At 39.9% G+C, this 20,828-nt stretch overlaps 1 protein-coding gene across 1 annotated transcript; it reads left to right on the top strand.

The window, feature by feature from the left end:
- The first annotated feature begins 4,737 nt into the window (after positions 1-4,737).
- slc38a5b (solute carrier family 38 member 5b) lies at positions 4,738-18,844 on the top strand. Its single transcript, XM_080030683.1, has 16 exons — positions 4,738-4,875; positions 8,974-9,098; positions 9,210-9,279; positions 9,928-10,043; positions 12,733-12,806; positions 12,984-13,076; positions 13,260-13,341; positions 14,301-14,383; positions 14,512-14,570; positions 15,285-15,419; positions 15,651-15,730; positions 16,449-16,549; positions 16,645-16,769; positions 17,121-17,265; positions 17,638-17,741; positions 17,987-18,844. The coding sequence occupies exons 2-16, from the start codon at positions 9,040-9,042 to the stop codon at positions 18,089-18,091; spliced, it is 1,431 nt and encodes a 476-aa protein (XP_079886809.1). The 5' UTR covers positions 4,738-4,875; positions 8,974-9,039; the 3' UTR covers positions 18,092-18,844.
- Positions 18,845-20,828: the final 1,984 nt, after the last annotated feature.

Below are 20,828 nucleotides of genomic sequence, written 5' to 3'. Positions count from 1 at the left end.
CATTGGAAACGCACTGAATGTCTCTGTCGCTTGCACCCTGCCGTCTCTGTGCATACATTTACCGGCATAATACGCTCACAACACCGGTCGTCACGTGGTTTTAAAAAATCAACACGACCCACCTCATGTGTATTTGAACCATATGCTGCACGCGCCATGAAAAAAAACTTAATTTTTCAGTAAAAATTATTCGGTCAAACACAGAAAGGTTGTTTTTTTTGGGCCATTTTTGGTGATTTCAGTTGCAGAACATTTAGTGCATCCCTGAGATGAAGGCAAGGCAAGTTTATTTATACAGCCCCATTCAGACACAAGGCCACTCAAGGTGCTTTACAGGGGCAAGAAATACATCAAGAATAGAAACTTTTATTCTGTAACGATGTGGGGAACATCAAATAATCAAAGTTCATATTTCCTCTTTTCTCTGATTTGAAGCTTGTTGCTTAAATGTTTGATATCAGGGCAGAAAAAGATCAAATAAAGATTTTCTGAAGTCAACTCTGATTGTGTTTTATATTAATCCTTTAAAATGAACAATAATTATAATACCTGATACTTTTAAAGCACTTTCTAGAACTCATATTTGGGGAACTTGATGAAATATTCTGTCGTGGTGTTGTCAGTGTAAAGAGGTTGAGTCAATGTTCCTCTTTCTATTAACCTGTTATCAATAGTTTCACCATCGTCTCCACAGAAAGAATATCAACAGAGTCTGGTTTAATAAGAGGAAATTACACACACACGCACACACAGTTAGTTCACTCACTCACTCACACTCACTCACACTCACTCACTCACTCACTCACTCACTCACTCACTCACTCACTCACTCACTCACTCACTCACTCACTCACTCACTCACTCACTCACTCACTCACTCACTCACTCACTCACTCACTCACTCAATCACTCACTCACTCACAGACAGTTTATTAAATCACATCAAATCAGTTTTATTTCTAAAGTCAAGACACACACACACACACTCAGTCCTTACCTTGGACCACCATGGTGGGGACCTTGGTATGTATCAAGTGTTTGATTGCATTATGTGTACTCTGCAGTGTGCACTGCATCTGATGGTTGTTTAAAGAAAGCAGGGTTCATACTTTAAATACACAGGGACCCAGTGGAATAATGAGGATCACTGGGGCCTGCAGCTCATTTTTTCCCCCCAGTGAGTTAATCCAGCCCTGAAGTGGCTTTAAAATTTGTTGTCAGCTTGTGTCCATCTAAAGCAAACAGTTTATTATGTTCTCAAACTAACACTGTAGCAATAACACACAGTATGGGACAGCATTTTAATTGAAGGCAACGCATCTCCAACAGAAAGCTTGTGTGACAAACTGAAGGCAGTTTGAAAGAGTGGATTGAATTCAAATGTCCCTCACTAAAGAGGTATTAAGAAACCAAAAAAAAGAACATGTTATAGAGTTTTCCTTTTCGATTGCTTTCGTGCATTGGTCACAACTGAATTCACGTGTTCAAAACTCTTCACTAAAGTCCATGTGGTCCAAACTGTGGTTCATTTTTCATTCATTTCACACAAAATGAATCCAATAACCACATTTACCAACATTCAAGATCTCTTTTACCATTCATACTCAAAACCCTGAAAAAAACTGTGTATTTCAGTCCCATTTTTTCAATAAGACCCTGTTTAAAAAAAACTCTTAAAAGCACAGCAGAGGATAGATATCGAAGGGGAAGAAATTCTCCTGTTTTTGTAGTTGTCTGGGATCATGTGGCATGCTGCTATAATCACAGGCTGGTTGTTATGCCTCCATACTCCCCTTTCCTTAACCCCAAAGAGGTGGGGTTTTTTCTCAGTGTGATTTTGGAAAGTTTACAACCACCGTCCGTCCACATGACCAGATGTCTCTATTGGACGCTATGAATTCTGGGTGTGGAGACACTTATCTCGAAGAATTTCAGGGATGGATAAGACATACAAGGAGATATTTTCCCAGATGCATCACAAGTAAAAATTTGTAAGGTGTGATGTTGACAAAACGTTTTGGCCCAAAGCTGCTGATAGGGAGGATTAGAAACCTCACAGTACTCAACCTTTAAAATGTATGAGATATTATACATTTTGATCTTTGAAAAAATATAATTTTAATTATTATTTACAGTAATTCAGGTCATTCTTTTTTTATTGTATGTTCTGTCTGTCTGCTCTTTGCTGTTGAGCAAGTGAAACTGGACAATTGAAAACAGTTACAGTTACACAGACTGCATAGTCGGTGATTTACAGTAAATACATGTGTGCGTAAATCACACATAGTCACAGTTAAGTCTGTGCTTTCTCTGATACAAAACAAACGCAGAGACAGGCCCAGTTTTTGTGTCCAGTGTCCATCATCCCACCAAGGTTCAGTTGTGTGTGCACAGTCCAGCCGAATCCATGCCGCTCAGTTCCGTGGGTTACAACCAAAAACCGCGGTCACATTCCCGAATTATTTCACATTTTGGTACTATTTATTCACTCCTGTGCTATATTAACACACAGATGTGACCAGAGGCCTCTCAATCCAAAATCTCTATATAAACTTTCTAAAACCGGTGTGTGTGTGTGTGTGTGTGTGTGTGTGTGTGTGTGCGTGCGTGCGTGCGTGCGTGCGTGCGTGTGTGTGTGTGTGTGTGTTTGCTGTGCGTGTGTGTTCACTGTGCGTGTGTGTATGTAGTTCCTCGTGTAAATCCAGGTTAGAGGCTGTTGCTCTAATCCTCTGAGCACAGTAGCTATTTATACGTGCACTCAGTGGAGTCAGTTAGGCTGATGCCAGCGTGCTTGACATGGGACCTGGTGCAGTGGCCACTTGTTAGCACCACTTACTACCAGCAAGGTGTCTTTTTCCTATTTACTATGCTGGACCTTATCTAATTGAAATGTCATCCAATAGTTATCCATGAGCTAAAATACAGTTTCCATGTGGAAACTGGAAGGGGAAATCATGAGATCCATCACTCGAATAGTCTGACATCTGCTAAAGTAATGAATACTGTCTGAAAGCTGGATACTGAATTTCTGTTTAGTCCTAGAAGGAACCTTTTGCTCATTTCATGTGTTTAAGGTTGCAGTCCACCAATTTATCACATGAAGGTCAGTTTAGTAGTCTTACATAAATACTATTCAACCTGTGAAAATGGTTGGGTATGAGCTCCACAGATGGTTTACACCAATTCACAAATACTGCAAGTGTGGGTGTTTCTACTTCGCTGAAGCTGGGGTTTCGAAAATGCGGGACTGATGACATCACAGTGATGTCATCAGTCAAGGCGATCTCAGCTGGTGCTCGGAGATGACAAACATAAATGCTGAGTTACAAACTGGAGTTTGACAGTCTTGGGTGTTGAAAACGCAGGCAGTGTCTAATGAAAGACCACAGTGATTTGTATTATGGGAAATGTAGGATCCAGACATCTGGAGATAGACAAAGCGTCAAAAGGGACAAGCGTCAGGATATGTCAGGCTCTGCTCCTTTGATTTTGACCATTCTTTTTTTAAGTAGGCCTATGTCTCTTATGAGTTCCCCAACGTTATAGAAGTGACATGATATATCACTGGAGGAGCGCTTTAATTGTTAACTGTTTCATGTTCTTTGTTTTGTTTTGTTTTGTTTGGGGTGCTATATCAATTATATCAATTATGATTACTATAATAATTATTATTATTAATTTACTTCCAAAGCTATTGGTTTGTAATGCACTCAAATACGTTGATGAATAATACTCCTTTAAAGTCCTGCATTGAGCATTTTACTGAAATACAAGTATAAAAGTACTTCTGAATATCTGCATTTGAACAAAGTAAAGGTGCTGGTGCTGATTCAATGCTCCATAAGTACAGTATTTGACCTGATGACCTTAGTAACTAGTTTTTTTCTATATACTTCCTAAAATTTTTATCCAGGCTTTTCTTCACTGAACTTAAATGCCCCTTCTCAGCACACACTGTACCGTTGGAAATAATCACACCAAAAAGGCATCCAAAGGGGAATTCTGAGTGATTTAACAGGTCGAAATCTCATTCCAAATGTTTTGTACACTGTGAATCACACACTGATGGATTTAATGTCTTGAGGAACGGCGGGGCAGCCAAACCTCTGCACACACACACACACACTTAATGGAGCGAATCAGCTCCAAACTCAGCCGAACCCGTGTTCCTGTGTGAAAAACCACACTCCAGAATAACCATGGGAATGTGTCTATCCTGGTCCATCTGTTGTTTCAAACTGCACCTCTCGGCCGCAAGACTGGGGTCATCTCGAACACTTGTAGGGGGGTTTGTATATTTACCTCTTTTCCACATTGATCTAAAAGAGCTTGCTTTTTCCAGTTTGCACACCAGCAGCTCTTATGCAACCTCCTCCCCCCCCCCCCCCCCCGCCTATCAACTCACCATATTTCCACTGTTACCGCAAGTCAGAGGCCGGGAGCAAGGAAGAGAGCAGAAAACATGGAAACAATTCAATAGGCCCAGTGTGTATGAGTAGGCCATAGGAGCCCAGTGGAAGTCCCCACGGAGCAATCCATCACCACAGACCAGACCCACAGTAAAAGTTGTTTGTTTTTTTTAAAGGGAGGAAGAGGAGTGCCTTTGCATGTGACATCACCAGAAACTTGAGACCGTCATTTTCTAGCAGACCTCCCTCCCACCCTCCTCCCTGCTGCCTGCTCCCCCATTTGCTTACCCTCCCCAACCTCTCCCTAAAAACGTCCTGTGCTTCTCTGCTGGGCTCCAAAAACAGGCCAGTATTATAGCAGCCTCCTGGACCCAAACAATACACCTCCTGGGTCCCAGGACTTCCAGCACACAGGTTCTCCCCAACCCTGCTGCTTCAGAGGGGTCAGCCGGGCTTGACTTTGAAGGTAAGTCACCCCCATTCTGTTCTGGCTGGAGTGTGAGCGACTGTACTGCCACGTGTTTGGGCTGCATGAGGAGGTCTGCTCAATGGGAGAGTGAAGAACCATGGGGAGAGGAGTAGCAAGCGCTTTGTTACAGACACCAGGGCTAAGGGGCTTTTTTATTTTGAAAGGATTGCCAGGCTCATTAAAGTGGTTGTGATAAAAGTTGTGTTATGATATGTAAAATTATTTATTTAAGTCAAGGGGTGACTGTAGTGTGAAGAGTTTTGCACAAAACAGTTAGGTTAGGTTGTCTCTAATGTGTAAAAATAGCTAATTTTACCCTTTTTTAAAATGTTTTGCTACTTTGAGAAGACTTGATGTTTAAGTGTTTTTCAGATATTTTTGATTAGAAGTAGAGGGGGGGAAAAAGATTATTAGAAAATACTTGAATGCAACATTTTCTCATGTACTCATGTGTATGTCAACTACACGTACATGTGAAAAAAGTACAGTGTACTAAAACAACGCCAGCAAAACACATATTTAACATTTTTGTTGTTGAAATAAGCCTCAACTGGTGCTTGTCACACTGCTGTTCTTAGATAAACGTTAAAGTGCTGCCTTTTTTTTAAGAAGAAGAAAAACATACACACACACACAGGAGAGAAGGTGTCAGTGTTACATAAGATACGGTGTACCTACACATTCCATTCTGGCAAAAAAGGGCAGGGCCTGTTTAGGCACACATTGTTCACTGTATGTTCCCCCTTACCTCACTGTAGACACTGTCGGCAGACTCTATTTACGGTCCCAGTCGGATGAAAAAACTCCTGGGATAACTGCCAAAAAAGCATTGTCTTTCTGATTAAATAAAAGAGGGGGTTTCCTTCACTTTAGGAATGTGAAGTAACATGAAGAAAGATAAACATACTCAAAGTATCTTTTACAGGAATGCAAATGTAAAAATAATAACATTGTCATTTTTTACGTTTGGTTGTGTACAGATTGAACAACCAAGATCCCACATGGTAATCAGTGTACTTAAGAGGTATCAGTACTGTAGGTGTATTTTTAAACTTTAGATAGAGCGCTAGCTATTTCCCTTTGCTTCCAGCCCTTTATGCTTAGCTAGGCTAACCAGCTCCTGGCTCCAGCTCTGTTGTGAACACAAAGACATGAGGTTGGTATCCATCTGAACATCTCACTTTCAAGTGGAAAAGCAGGTGTGCTCACAAAATGTTGAACTATTCCTTTAACCATTTTTTCTTTGCTTACTCAGGCTATTTATTTAGCATACTTACTGTAACCACTCCAGTCTGTGTATTTATCATTTAGTATACCTGCTGCTTTCCATGCTGGCTGGATTGAGTTACTACAATGACAGGGCGTTGTATTGATTTCAAAGTTTGATTTTAAAGTGATGTTTGAACATTTGCTTCTCGTGGATCAACTGAAAGCACATGCTACAGCACATGAGTCTGTTATCGATACAAGTTTCTGTTTACATTTGTAAAGATGAGTTTTTGGCCAAAAAGTATTGGCAAGAAACGCTGGAACCTGATTGGTGCATAGGGAGGGTGGGTGTACCTGGGAGGGTGGGTGTACCTGCATCACGATAAGTCAGATGCACGTGAGCGTGCAACCTCAGGATGCACTTTTACTTTATATAAACCCCCTGTCATTGATTGTTTGATGACACATTGTCATTGTGGTTAAACATGTTCACATAATGTAACAATATTATCCTGATGTGGACCAACAAGACTCCCTTCATTGTCCAATTTGTGGATAACTTACTCTCACTTATCAATTTACAATTTTATAAGTAATACTAATCACAGTTGTAGCGACTAGTATGTGAATGTATTCTGATCGCTCTGCCACCATTTGAACTGCATGGCAATGCCATAATAAATATACATTTTAAATACATATTTAAAATATATTTCTCTGATTTCCCTCTGGAAAAACATGAATATTTTTAGTCATGTCAATAGAGTGCACTCAAACGTGAAATGTCTTCCTAGAGACCATATTTACACATACATATATGAAATCCATATGCTGACTGCTGCACATGTCAATGTCTGATGAACCAGATCAGTCATGTTTGAGCAGGGAGGTCATTCTCAGCTGTTATCGCTCTGTCTGTCGTTACTGAGGCCGAGAGGAGATTTTCACAACTGGAGCCGTCCAGACTTGGCATCACTCCAGTTTCTTATCTGCAAAGCCACGTTAGCCTTCACTTGGGTTGGGGAAATATGTTGGCCTACCAATGCAAGTCTGTCTAAGGTCTGGTTCTGTTAGCCAATTATATTGTTTTTATTTGGAAACATATGGTCTATTCATCTGGTCATTTAGCTGAAGAGCAAATACGTCTACGTGGCAAAGTTTCGTTTTGTGAATGTCAGTGTATTGTTCTTATTTATCAATGGATCAAATGACAATCTGTACGTGAAAAGGTGTTAATTGTAGTGTCAAGCCCACAGAGAACTAGCACTATGTCTTAGAGCCTGAGCTTTTCAACCTTTTTAAACTGGTTTTTCAGCCCACAGCTTGACTGTTAGGTTAGTGATTTATGATTCACGTTGTGTCCAGCAACAAGCAGCTGTTTTCACAGAACAGCCTCCGATAAACCCAACGTACCCGACCTGCTCAGCAGCACACAGCAAACACACACAGTCAGCAACTATAGTTAGAAAACATAGTGGCATCACAAGAAGAGGAACTTGCATTTAGCAGTCCCGGACTAAAGAGACAGATATTTTACCTTTGGATGTGTTGGAGACCAATAACCAAAATAGCTGAATGGGAGAGAATATAAGACTGACATCCAAATCTTGTATGTTGTTCTATATCTACGGAATGTGTAAATCCACTGTTGGCTATTGGATTAAGAATCTTTATATGATGTCATCATGTCATTGTTGTTTGGGGTGTACTCTCAAGCAAATTGGCTCTTAACCCTTAAATGCACAGGTGTTTTTTGCTACATACCTATTTATATGTAACGTCGCAGACCAAGCCATGCATTTAAATTATATTGCTTGTAAACTTTTAGAATTAGTTATTAACTATACATTTTTTGTATATTTCTTTAAATTGTGAATTTTTTATGAATGTCTTTTTTTTATCCAAAAATTCATCAATATTTCTCTGCATAGCCTGTCTGCTATTTTACACGCATACTTTCATTTCAACAATACCAACACCTAACAAAACTCAAATTAGGCATTAGTCACAAAAATCAATAATCCCAGTCACTTGATGTCATAGCAACTGTTGCAATATTTGCAATTGAGCAGAAATAAATAGCGTTTCTCAACTGAAGCAGTTCTGTTTCTGGGCGACCCAAAGAGAAGGATATCAAGGGAATCCATTAACTTTTTGGAAGAAATCGTGGCACCTCTTTCCTTTTTCTGCAGCCACAGCAGCTGAGGTTTCTTGATGATAATACGACACTTGAGAGAACTTCTGGCTTTATAAGATGGACATTTAGCCAGGAAAACTAAACCTGCATGTTTATAACTGTAAGGTCGAGCTAGTTGAGGTAATAGGGGGTTCCCTACTCGGTCATAACTTTTCTAGGGAAGCTATTTGAACTGTATCTTGACCATAGTCCCATTCAGAGCTTATCTAGTCTATAGCTGAGTGTGGCCACAACGCTTTACTCACAGCACAGCACTGTTATTTGGGGCTTTGTCACTTGATCAATCGTTCTTAAGAAAATAGTGATTAAAGCAACAGTTATGTATGTTTGCACTCCATTTACTTAATGCTCATCATCATTCTCCTTATTATTTTTATTATTTTGATGTAGTTAGCTGTTGTTTTAAGTTCAATTCTTTTAATTTCCTGTTAGAGAATTGCTATATATAATATATACTATATTATATACCATATTCATGGTGTCAAATGTTGATTAAGACTACCTTCCAATCCAAAGCTGGTACCTAAAAATATACAAACAGTCACCACCCAGTGTTTTCTATGATAACGTTTTTGATTGCAATGTTTATACATGACAAAAACAACATTACATTTTGTGATCTAGTCAGTGTTCAATGTAAATATTCTGCATCAGGTGGGTTTTAATGTGTTCTTTTTTTCCTCTTTCAGATTTCCTTTCCATTCTTTTGAAACTTTCCACCTATCTGGAGAAATAAGTGCCTATCTGCCATAAGTATGGAAGAGAAGCTAACAAACGGTCATCACCATGACGTCTCTCTTCCTCTGGAGGGAGGGTAAGTCTCCTCTGTGTCTGCTCTATATGCTGACTTGCTATTATTCTAATGGCATAGCGAGTGTGTTTGTGTGATTTACAGTTAATTTACTGTTTGTGCTGCATGTGACAGAATCCCACCAGAGGAAGAAATGTTTCTGCAACACAAGAGTGATGGATCAAAGAGATCTCAGTTCACAGACGTGAGTATGACAGGGAAGCAGACACCATGTTCTCCATCTGATACAATGCATGGTTACATTTATTCTTTTAATTGGGAAAGATGTGTTAAACAAATATTACTCAGAGGGTTCCAAAGGATATACAGAAACCCTAACTCTATAACCCTACCAAAAAAAAGGCCCCAGTAGGACCCTAACTGGGGACATTGTCTGTTCCTTAACCCTAGGTCTTGCTGTTTTAGAAAATGAAGTAAAAGATTTAACCCCCACCCCACTCCCCTACCCAAACTTGCTTCACACCGTCCCCAATGCAGTTGACAACAGCAACTGGCAGAAAGGTTTCAACATCCATGATTCATCCCTGTGCCCTACAAACAATGAATCTTCCAAAGCCATCCAATCAGTTGTTACATTTCGAGCGAATCCAAAGATGAAGGTCAAGGGTTAGATTATGACACATTTAAGACAGTTTCTGGGTATTTTGGTGCCTTGCTCTAGAAAACCTCTCTCGCCTTGAGGGCACTTTTTGTTTCATATCTTTAAAAATATATAGCTATATAATTATTTTAGTTTAATTCGACTTTATTTAGTTTTTATTTAGTTTTTTTATAATCATTGCAATTGTGGCTTTGACGTGACCCTACCAATCAATCTTATGTCTTTTTCCAGTTTGAAGGTAAAACCTCCTTTGGGATGTCCGTCTTCAACCTGAGTAACGCCATCATGGGCAGTGGCATCCTGGGTCTGTCGTACGCCATGTCCAACACCGGCATCGTCCTTTTCCTGTGAGCACCAGAAGCACACACACTTTGGTACAGAGAGTACAGCTGATACACACACACCCCGCACACATGTTCTCTACCTCGATGTTTCCATGAAAACCTTAGACAGTCCCAGTAGACAAACAGACGCAGAGAAAAAGGCAAATATTACACAACACTCTGCTATTGCAGAGGCTATATGGGGTTAGAATATTCTTACTTTACAAGTTAATTAAATGGAAAAAGATAAATAATGTAATGACTGTTTATTACTTTATTTATATTGCTGGCATGGGGGGGGGCACAAACGGAAAACCATTCTGCAGTTAGGACTGATAAACAGAGCATTTTAATGCCAATGTGTCAACCTGAATAATATCGCGATTTTGACTCCAAAGATATTGCTGCCTAATATGCAATGTCATCAATCCACCATGGATTAGATCATTCAATATACTGTATATCTGATGAAAACCGCCTTTAGAATGACTGAATACTTCACAAAATAATTCCAAATCCTGGAATCCCCAATGAATCTTGTTCACAGAAATGATTATGTTGTTTAAATGATAAGATAAGATTGCAAGAACCTGAAAAATATACACATTGCTCTGTCCAAAGTCAGAATAAATCAGTTTATTCTGCACTATGTTACGAAGCACAGTATGTGATCAAAGCTGGCCCGCAAAGAGAAACAGTGTTTACAGTTCAAGTTGTGACATTCACATTTACCTTGGGAAGGCCGTGACTTTGCTGAGGTTAGAGGAACTTCGTCATAATGTTGACACTCATGATTGGCATGATGTTGGACCCATTCAAGCCCCCTCCTGCACGCCCTAACCTCCTCACTGACAGTTAAGTGTACACTGGGGTTTTTCCCTGGCACAGTCTTACTTGGTCTGGTATGACCGGCAGTTTATGGGGGCTAATCTTAGCTAATGTTCGCTAACTTTAGACTTCAGATATTCCCGTAGCAATACTGAGTCTGTTCATTGATTTGACAACTCTTCTCGTCTTTTGCTACCGTTATACTATATTTAAATCATCCACCAGGATCCCATAATTTACCCCTGTGGCTACTGTGGCCGTTTCAGCAAGAGTTACGCAAACCTGATGACCCATTGTAGGTCCACTGACTGAGATTATTTTAGCCCTGAAATGCAATTTGGAAACACAAATGCAGAATGGTCATGTGGCACTTTCTGACTTATCATGATGATAAAAAAAATGTACTGAACATTCCATCCAAGAGCCAACTGGTGCACAATGATTTATGAACAATAAAAAGGGTTCCTTATCCTTATCTCCCATTGTTTCTAAAATGAAGCACTTGAAGCAGTTCCGCTGATTTGATGAAGTTTGGGCATGACTCTAGAATGTTTTGGCTTGTATCCACATTGTCCCATTGGATAAAACTGTCAGCTACGTAAATCAAATGTAATAATGTAACTTGATGTTTGCCAAGCCATCGGCCCTCGTTCACTTCCCATCAAGAGATTCCCCATGGTCACATACAGTGACGCATCAGTGCTCTGATACAACTTAAAGCTGCAGTTGGAAACTTTTTCACCGTTTTATTTGGTAAGAAATGTCATAATACCCGTTCAGCTATCAGTAAGTGAAGCGGTCTGAGAGTAAATCCTTATCACTGTGTTCTCCCCTGACTCTGTATGCTTCATTCGGGAATTTCCACTGCGCCCGTTACCTTTGACCAATCAGGGCCTGGTTATGGCTCTTTGTGCTGATTGGTTGAGGGGCCGTCCTTATGTCTTGGCACTGTTGTGTCAGTTACGTGAGCATTCACGTGTGGTTTGAAGTCTTCTGGCAGAGGTTGCTCAATATTTTTTTATTTTGTTAATAGTAGTGTTTCTTAACTCGGAATTGGACATAGAGTTCTTTCAGTCTTTGTATTTACCACAGAATAAATGAAGGCACATGAATGAGCATGACTCTGTTTGGAGGGAGGAACTACCGTACAGGAGGGAGGGAGCGGTGGGGAGGGACTAGGAGGGGTTGGGGTTGTTTTTGGTTCAGAATCTCTCTCTCTCTCTCTCTCTCTCTCTCTCTCTCTCTCCCTCTCTCTCTCTCTATCTCTCTCTCTCCCTCTCTTGCTCTGTTTTCCAAAGTTACCAACTGCAGCTTCAAGTGGCTGAGGAAAATAGTGATAGACTCATAAGATGAAACCCAAAATAAGCAGCTTATTATTTTACATTGTGTGTTCGCTCCCGTCATACCCTCACTCTTTAAAGCTGTAATGCAAAACTTTTTCATTTAAATGAATGTCGGTTATATCCAAGCCATTGCCAAATGATTTTACACACGTAGATTAAGCCTATCAGCTCCACAAAATTCTCCCTGTAGTATTGCTCAGCATGGCAGCGTTTACAAACTGGTGTCACCCCCCGACACTGGCCAAGGAGCTCGGAAAAATGCCAAGTAGCCCTCAAGAAATTTCAGTTGAAAAAACCCGAATGGACAGCAGTTGGCATAAAATCCATGCGTGATCACCGAAGGCTTACCGCGTGTAGATGTGCTGACAGTGTTGTTGTAATTACTCAGAATTCCTCATGGGGGCAACAGAAGTTACGCACTATAGCTTTAAAAGTCTGTGCAACAAGCAACATGCTGAAACTAATCAATACTGTCATTGCAGCAGCATAGAATATCAGCGACATTAATGACATTATTAACCATACCTGTTTGTGTGTTACAGGATCCTGCTCACATGTATCGCCGCGCTTTCCTGTTATTCCGTGCATCTGTTGCTAACCAGTGCTGGAGTAGTGGGTAAGCCTTCAATTCATTTTCAACATAATCTCAGAGATGAAACTTTTCCTAAGGCCTTTATCTTTGTCACTTTGCTTCACCCTCTTTTGTAATATTAAAAACAGCCAGTCGTCCTATACAGGTGTCTGATCACCACGTTCAGTTTGTTACCATGGTGCTTTGTTTTGGTCTCTGCAGGTATTCGTGCCTATGAGCAGCTGGGCATGAGAGCTTTTGGTCATACAGGGAAAATCCTAGCTGCTGTCATCATAACGCTACACAACATTGGAGGTAAGCCAGGTGTATAATGTGTGGTATTTGAAATGTGTATGTCACATGAGTAGGTGGCGTTGATACATGTTGCCAGCGGAACCACATGTGCCTGTCGGTGTCTTGTGATAAAGACGTGATGTGGCAACGTGCACTAATAAACACTCTTCCTTCAGGCTGTCTTTGCTTTCCTCCCCTATACAGCAATGTCCAGCTACCTGTTCATCGTAAAATCTGAGTTACCGCTGGTCATCCAAGCGTTTCTTAACCAGACGTCCAGTTCTGGGTGAGTATTTCTAGCGACAGAAAGAACGAAATTCAATATCGGTTTCATCTGTGTGTGTGCGCGTGTGTGTGTGTGTGTGTGTGTGTGTGTGTGTGTGTGTGTGTGTGTGTGTGTGTGTGTGTGTGTGTGTGTGTGTGTGTGTGTGTGGGTGTCCTTTACAGAGACAGTTCTCAAATAAAAGATGAAAATATCCAACCAAAAACAACATTTTAGAGCGTCTCTCAATAATGTCTCACCTCCAAAGCCCATTGGCTCCTACTGAAGATGTAAAAAGAATAAAAACTCAGTGAAGTAAAGTAAAGCCTAAAACAGCTGGTAACTGTAGTTTTTTTAAACAAGTAGTGCATTTGTTTAGGACTATTTTCAGCGGTGGATGAGTCCACATTCACTGTATTTGGGGCAGCAGGACGGTGTTTGTAGGACTGATTCAAAATAAACAACAGTGTGTTTATTGTGATGAAGGAACATGTCACCCAGTGCAACCCTGTGGTTCACTGATGTGTTTTAATAGAGCTCTATGGCTCAGAGAAAGAAGATACTGTGCTGGAACTCATCAGGCTGTGATACAATACTAGTCAGTGAGTATATGTGGTTTGAATCTGCACATGAGAACATTTAATATGTGTAGAAAATAGAAACGTAAAATTAGACACTGTGGTTGAAGGTGCCACTACTGTCTGAACCAATTCTTTATTTATTTATTTATTTCTGCCGTGATCTCACCCTTAACTTTATTTTGTAACTTTCTCGTGTGTGGCCATATTTAGTCATGTTTACAATGTACAAAAAGAAAAGAGGGCTTTAATCTGGTAAACATGGACCACAGGCAAGTATGTGCAAAATAACTGTCACATCACAGCAGCTCGCCTAAGTGTAAATGCTGGTGAAAAAAAACAACAAATATATATCACAGGCCTATATTTGACTTTGTGTGTGTATGTCCTGTGTTCTGCACCCAGCGAGTGGTTCATGAATGGAAACTACCTCATCATCATCGTCACCATCGGCATCATCCTCCCACTAACCCTGATGAAACACCTGGGTAGGTTCAATTCTTCAGTCATTTTACACAGAAAAAAAAACACTTATTGTATGGTGTCAAACTGTATACTCAAAAGCCATGTTAAGAGAAGCGTGGTGAATGTATTTTTGGCTTCTTGCGTTGTGCAGGGTACCTGGGTTATACCAGTGGCTTCTCTCTCTCCTGCATGGTGTTCTTCCTCTCCTCGGTGAGTGTGTGGGCCTTCACAGTCACAATCATAACTTAACTGTTAATGTCCCGGCACAGGTGTTGGAAAAAATGATTTGTTGATATGTCTAAAGGAAGTTAATGCCCAGTGAGCTGTAGCAGCTATAACAGGCCTCGACATGCCATGTACCACTGAATGCCATATGGTCGCTCACTATACCTTCTGTGACCATGACACTATACAATGTTTATAGTGTTACAGTTATAGTTTATAGGGAGTTGTTAGGAACACAAACAAACAAATAAAATGTTTAACTGGTATTAAAATGTCCCAATATTCGGAAAATTGTAAAACTTTGATTCAAGAAAAGTAGAAAAACTCAAACGGCAGTACGGCGGTAAGAGACAAATGTATGTTTCAGTGTATTATGAAGCAATGTAAATGGTATATTCCAGTAACCTAACCCCTTGGCATGACACTGAGCTTCCTGAGCTACAAACTGAAGCTGCCATATCCCATCATGTTTTATTACCTCTGGATCAAATGACTGTGTCTAATGTCAGAGGGGACAAACCCACAGGGAAATATCACCAACTCTTAAGATCATGATTTACGTGTCTTTCAGCTTACCGTTTTGATACAATCGACCTGAATTTAGAGAAAAGTATAGAGACGGGTTAAGATTGGTAACTAAAACGACATGTAGTTTGAGAATGAATCCAATATAGCAACTCTCTGTCTCTGTCTCATCAGGTCATCTACAAGAGATTCCAGATTGCCTGCCCTCTGGAAGTGTTTGGCGGCAACTACTCCGTTGTGGAGGCAGTTGTGGACGCGGTTGTCCCAGATGACACGTGCTCTGTCAAATACTTCACCATCAACCAAGAGGTCAGAGACGAACATAATGAATTTCACACACACACAAAAATGACCGTTTGCACTGGAGGCTGTTCATTTATGGCGATCTCTGCTCAAGGGACAGCAGGGTGTTCTCAACACGTGCGGTTCATGCACGTTCGGGGTCTATTTGCGGGTGCATCATATTTCACTGAGTGGTGTAGAGTTCATGTGCCTCTTAGAAAACCACCATGGGAATTCACTCTGTGACTTGATTTGCAGACGGCATACACCATCCCCATCCTGGCATTTGCTTTCGTATGTCACCCTGAAGTGCTTCCCATCTACACTGAACTGAGCAAGTAAGGCGGACACATGAATGGATTCTGCACATGCAATATCTAGGCTACAGTTCACAGCTTATACACAGGGACACAGGATACTTTTGGAAATGTTTTCCCAAATCACAGTCAAAGGTGGCGTCAGTGATTCTGGAGAAAGCTTGTTGTCAAAATCAGTTATATCACCTCACGATCCACAAATCACAATCATTTAAATAGGGGTTGAAGCCAAATACTTACCAAAGCCAAAGTATAAGCTGATCAGTAGCTTAGCCTGTTTCGATAGAATTATACAGAGCCTAGGCTGTGTATTAACACACACAGTACGGTCAGGATCATGAGAAGACATTCACTGATTTTGACAAAAACTGCTTGGACCACAAGAGTTTTCTAGAATCACTGATTTCAACACAGTTCACAGTTGTGTTGGAGTTAATTACAACTTGGGACTTAGTTTTGATTCTACTGGTTCAACGAACCATGAACACATCAGACAAGGTGGAACAAATACTAACAGTCCACCCAGATTTTGTGAACCACTATATTTGAAATGTAAACCGAAATGTGGGGAAACATGTCTCCTGGAGATGTGGTTTATAACCTGTGCAAGTGGCCAAGAAAGTCAATTAATGTAAGAATTTAACATTGTAGAACTTTTCAAAATAACCTATTGCATCCGCCGTACTTATCTTTCTCTGTGTTGCTTGAATAAATCATCTTCCATCTTGACCCCCTTAAGCCCAACCAAGAGAAGAATGCAGAATATCGGCAATGTGTCCATCCTGGGCATGTTCACCATGTACTTCTTCACTGCCATATTTGGTTATCTGACCTTCTACGGTGAGACAACATTCTTTCAATTTATCTGCAAAATCAGCCTAGTTTGATGACTGTGAGGTGTGACTTTTGATAACCTTGTGTGTGTTTATGTGCAGGTAACACTGAGGCAGAGCTCCTCCATACCTACAGTAAGGTGGACCCCCTGGACACCCTGATCCTGTGTGTTCGGCTGGCTGTCCTGGTGGCTGTCACTCTGACTGTACCTGTGGTCTTGTTTCCCGTAAGAGCATTTCCGGCCATTGCGAGTTGATTATTTACATTAAAATAATTAGCTACTTTCAAAAATAGTGTTTCAATAAATATGCACATTTGGAAATATGAAGCTAATCATACGCACATTTGCATCTCTTTAAAAAGCTCAAATCTTAATGTTGGATAAAGCCAAAGTTAAATCTTTTATTTCAAAGATCTCATGACTTCTCCTAGTTATGAGGAACTGACAGCATAAATAAAAGAGAACTATCCCACAATTACAATTATCATATTTGCTAACACAGAGTATAAAAATATAAATTTTCTTTTACCAGATCACAGTATGAGGAGCTTTATCTTACGTCTGTGTTTCCGTCAGATCCGCCGGGCGCTCCTGCAGCTGCTGTTCCCAGGGAAACCCTTCCACTGGGCGCGTCACATCATCATCGCCATGTGTCTGCTGTTCTGTGTCAATCTGCTGGTCATTCTCGTTCCCAACATCCGAGACATCTTCGGCATTACTGGTAGGAAATTAGACATGGAGGCCTTGTTAAAAGCCTGAATAATATAAATTAGATGTAAATTCACCCCATTCCAATTCTACTAAGGTAAAAAGAACAATTCTATCATACATTTAAAAAAGCAATAAAATAAAATAAATAGATGCTTATTTGAAATGCATTTGTGTGGATGAGTTGACCTTTGGGAGGAAAGATCGTGTCATTCCTTTAATTCTCACTTAGAAATGTCTTGTCAAACCAGGGTAATGCATGGTTGACAAGTTTTGTTCAATGTGTTCTTTGAGTTTTTGCAAAAATCACATTGGTCCTTCTATGTGATTTTGCAGCTTAGATCTGAGATGAATAATGTTTTTAATATGGATATTGTGTGTCCAGGTGCAACCACTGCTCCCAGTCTGATCTTTATCCTTCCTGGACTGTTCTACATCCGCATCGTCCCCACCGAGCGAGAACCCTTGAACTCCAGACCAAAGATCCAGGTATAGGTCCACATCTCTAGTTGAAGCATGATTCAAGCTATAGTGTATAAATAAGTGCATATAATCCATACGGGATCACCAAAGGCTTACCTCATGTAGATGCGCAGACAGTGTTGTTGTAATTACTCAGAATTCCTCGAGAGGACAACAGAAAGTATGCACTATAGCTTTAATGTGAGGCCAAAAGCACAGTAGTTCTGTATGTTGATTCTGCAGTGACTTATATATCTCGCTTGTGTTTTCAGGCCATGTGCTTCACAGCACTGGGTTTCATATTCATGACCATGAGCCTGACGTTCATCGGGCTCGACTGGACGAGCGGAGAAAAGCGAAGTATGGGAGGCCACTAACGTGTAACCCCCCCACAGCCCTACAGCAACAGCAGCCCACTGCTGTAACCCTCCTCCTCCAATGCTCTGGATGAGAAGCAACGATTCAACCTGCTGCAGGAAGGCTCTGGGCTACAGTGGGACTGTTTTTATTAATCATAAGGACAATCGGTTCCTTCAGATGTGAAGAGAGGAGTCCAGTTTTGTCCCGTCACCCACCCAGGTTGATATAAAGGCTACACCCCCCAGGATCCATCGGTGGTGGTGTTCCTCTTTTCTACATGAAGAGCGAAAGAACATTTTGACCATGGAAGCCCCTAAACCACGAAAAGCTATTTGTCCTTACAGAGGATACAAGCGATAGACTCTTAAAAGCAAATTTCCAAATTCAAAGAAAAAAGAAACATCTATTTAATTATCATCAGTGTTTGAGGGATAAATGTATTTGGTCTGTGCTTTATAGAACTGCTATTCATAAATAGATACCAACGTGGCGTAAATGTTGAAGTCCAATCGATTCTGTCCATGAGAGGGCCGTACAGTATGAGGAAACCAAAGCGTGTTTAGATAATTCATTTTAATTGATGTGTTGTGATTCTGCAGAGCAGTTGGCCATTTGGCAAACTGAAAAAAAATGAATAAAAATTTGGCTTCCATCAGCCAAAGTGTAACATTAAGTTTATGTGACTGTGAACCAAATCAAATTTGGTATAGTTAATTTGTAAATGTATTCTGAACTGCATATGTGGTTATTGTTTAATAAAAATTCATGAAAATTAATAGCAGTCTGCTGTCGTTCATAGAGGAACATATTTAATATGTGGATATTGTTTGATAAAATTCAAGATAAATGAAAGCTGTCTGCTGTTTTTGGCAACAAAAAAGCAGCAATTTTAAATAATTGTTGTAATTGCACATGATTGTGATTATTATTAAATCATCACCAACAAAAGGTTTATTAAGGGTTTAAATATGCACTAAAAATACATTTTGTCAGTGTTGTGGAAGTTTTTAATCAGTTAAACCTTGTGGGAATAAATGCTTTTATTAAATTGTTTATATTGAGAAGTTTCAGTTCATGTATTCCCACAAGGTTTAACTGATTAAAAACTTCCACGACAGTCAGTAATGTCTTATTTTATCAGGTAGCAGGAAACGACTCAAAGTCCTAACTCTGGGAGGCTCATGTTGCTCTGTGTCAGTTTGTCAGTTAAAAAAAAACATTTTGTACTGTTTTATTTTGAAGTATTTTTGATTCAAAACAGCCGATTGCAGCTGTATGAGAGGAAACCAGGGGCCTATTGCATAAAAGTGGTATTAAGATATCCAGGATGATTGATAAAGCCAGCCCTGACAAAGTTTAGCCTGGGCACTTTGGATTAGTCAGTTGCATAAATGCCAATCCAGGATGTAAAGGGGCCGCTTTGTCAAGCCAGGTGTAAGTCATTCTGTTAAGTGCCAGCCCACAGCTTTCAGAAGTAGACCCAGAGATCGAACACAGATTTACTGATGTAAAAATGTAAAAGACGGCCCATTTTCCCACAATGCCTTGCTAGTTTAAACCGTAAATCAGGGGGCAGTTCATTTTATACAGGGGATGTCATCTCTGCCAACTGATCTTGATGTCCCTGCATTGTTTTATGATAAAATAGTTGACAGTGAGCAGTCTGCAGGTGCATTTAAAAAATAGAATATCATGGAAAGTCCATTAAAAAAGTTAAACTTTCATTACACAAAGTGAAATATGTCAGGCCTTCTTTTTGGATGATTGATTGATTGATCATGGAATAAAAAATCCAGTATCTCAAAATATTAGAATATTGCATACAACCAACCAGAAATGTTGACCTTCTGAAAAGTATGTTTATTCTAGATTAATTTCACTTAATGTGTTGAATCTAGAACATATTTAAGTTTCACTTTTTTAATTAAATTACAGAAAAAAGGAAACTTTCATTGATATTTAATTTTGTTTTAGATGCACCTCGATATAGTTATAAGTACAAAGTGAATTTATTTGACCCACATTTGCAACGTCATCTACCATCGATAATCAATTGTATAAATATAGCCCGCAATATGAACAGACTATTACATAAATTATTATAATTTATATAATTTCATCTTAATGTAATTATAATTAAGTTAATTATAAATGGTTCAGGTTAAATAATAAAAAAGAAGAACTATTTAACTAAATGACAATGCAGTCTTTTATATGGTACTTTAAAACAGGTTATTGAAACTTAAGCATTACACAGAAGATCATGGAATAACTGTTAAACACCTTCAGATCGGAGTGACAGCTGACTGAGCCAGTCAGGCAACAGAATAAGTTTATCCTTTACGTTTAGCCTGGTCGGGACCAGCCTAAACGTAAAGGATAAATCTCCAGGGTAACTTATGTCCCTCCGCTTTTATGCAACCGGATCATGGCTAACGCAAGCCAGGATAACCGAAAAATCCTAGGTTAATCCCTTATCCTAGTTTTATGCAATAGGCCCCTGGTCTGGAAGCTATTGGGAAGAATCTTATGTTATTGATCAGGTCTTGACATCACACCAAGCCAGCACCTTGCATGGACGCCATTGAATCAGAGGCAAATATTATGAAAAACTTTTTCAGGTGCAAACATATTTGGGTATTTGGTGGCCCTACCAGCCTGAGCCCACAAAAGATGAAATAAGACAACACTGTCAGTTTCTTTTGGGCTGTTAAGGTAAAAAAAAATTGTGAATCGGCATGCTGTTCAAATGAA

This window comes from Ammodytes marinus (genome assembly GCF_949987685.1).
Source record: "Ammodytes marinus genome assembly, chromosome: 7".
NCBI lineage: Eukaryota > Metazoa > Chordata > Actinopteri > Uranoscopiformes > Ammodytidae > Ammodytes > Ammodytes marinus.
Note: the sequence above shows the minus strand (reverse complement) of the source record. Positions and strands in the feature narration are given on the sequence as shown.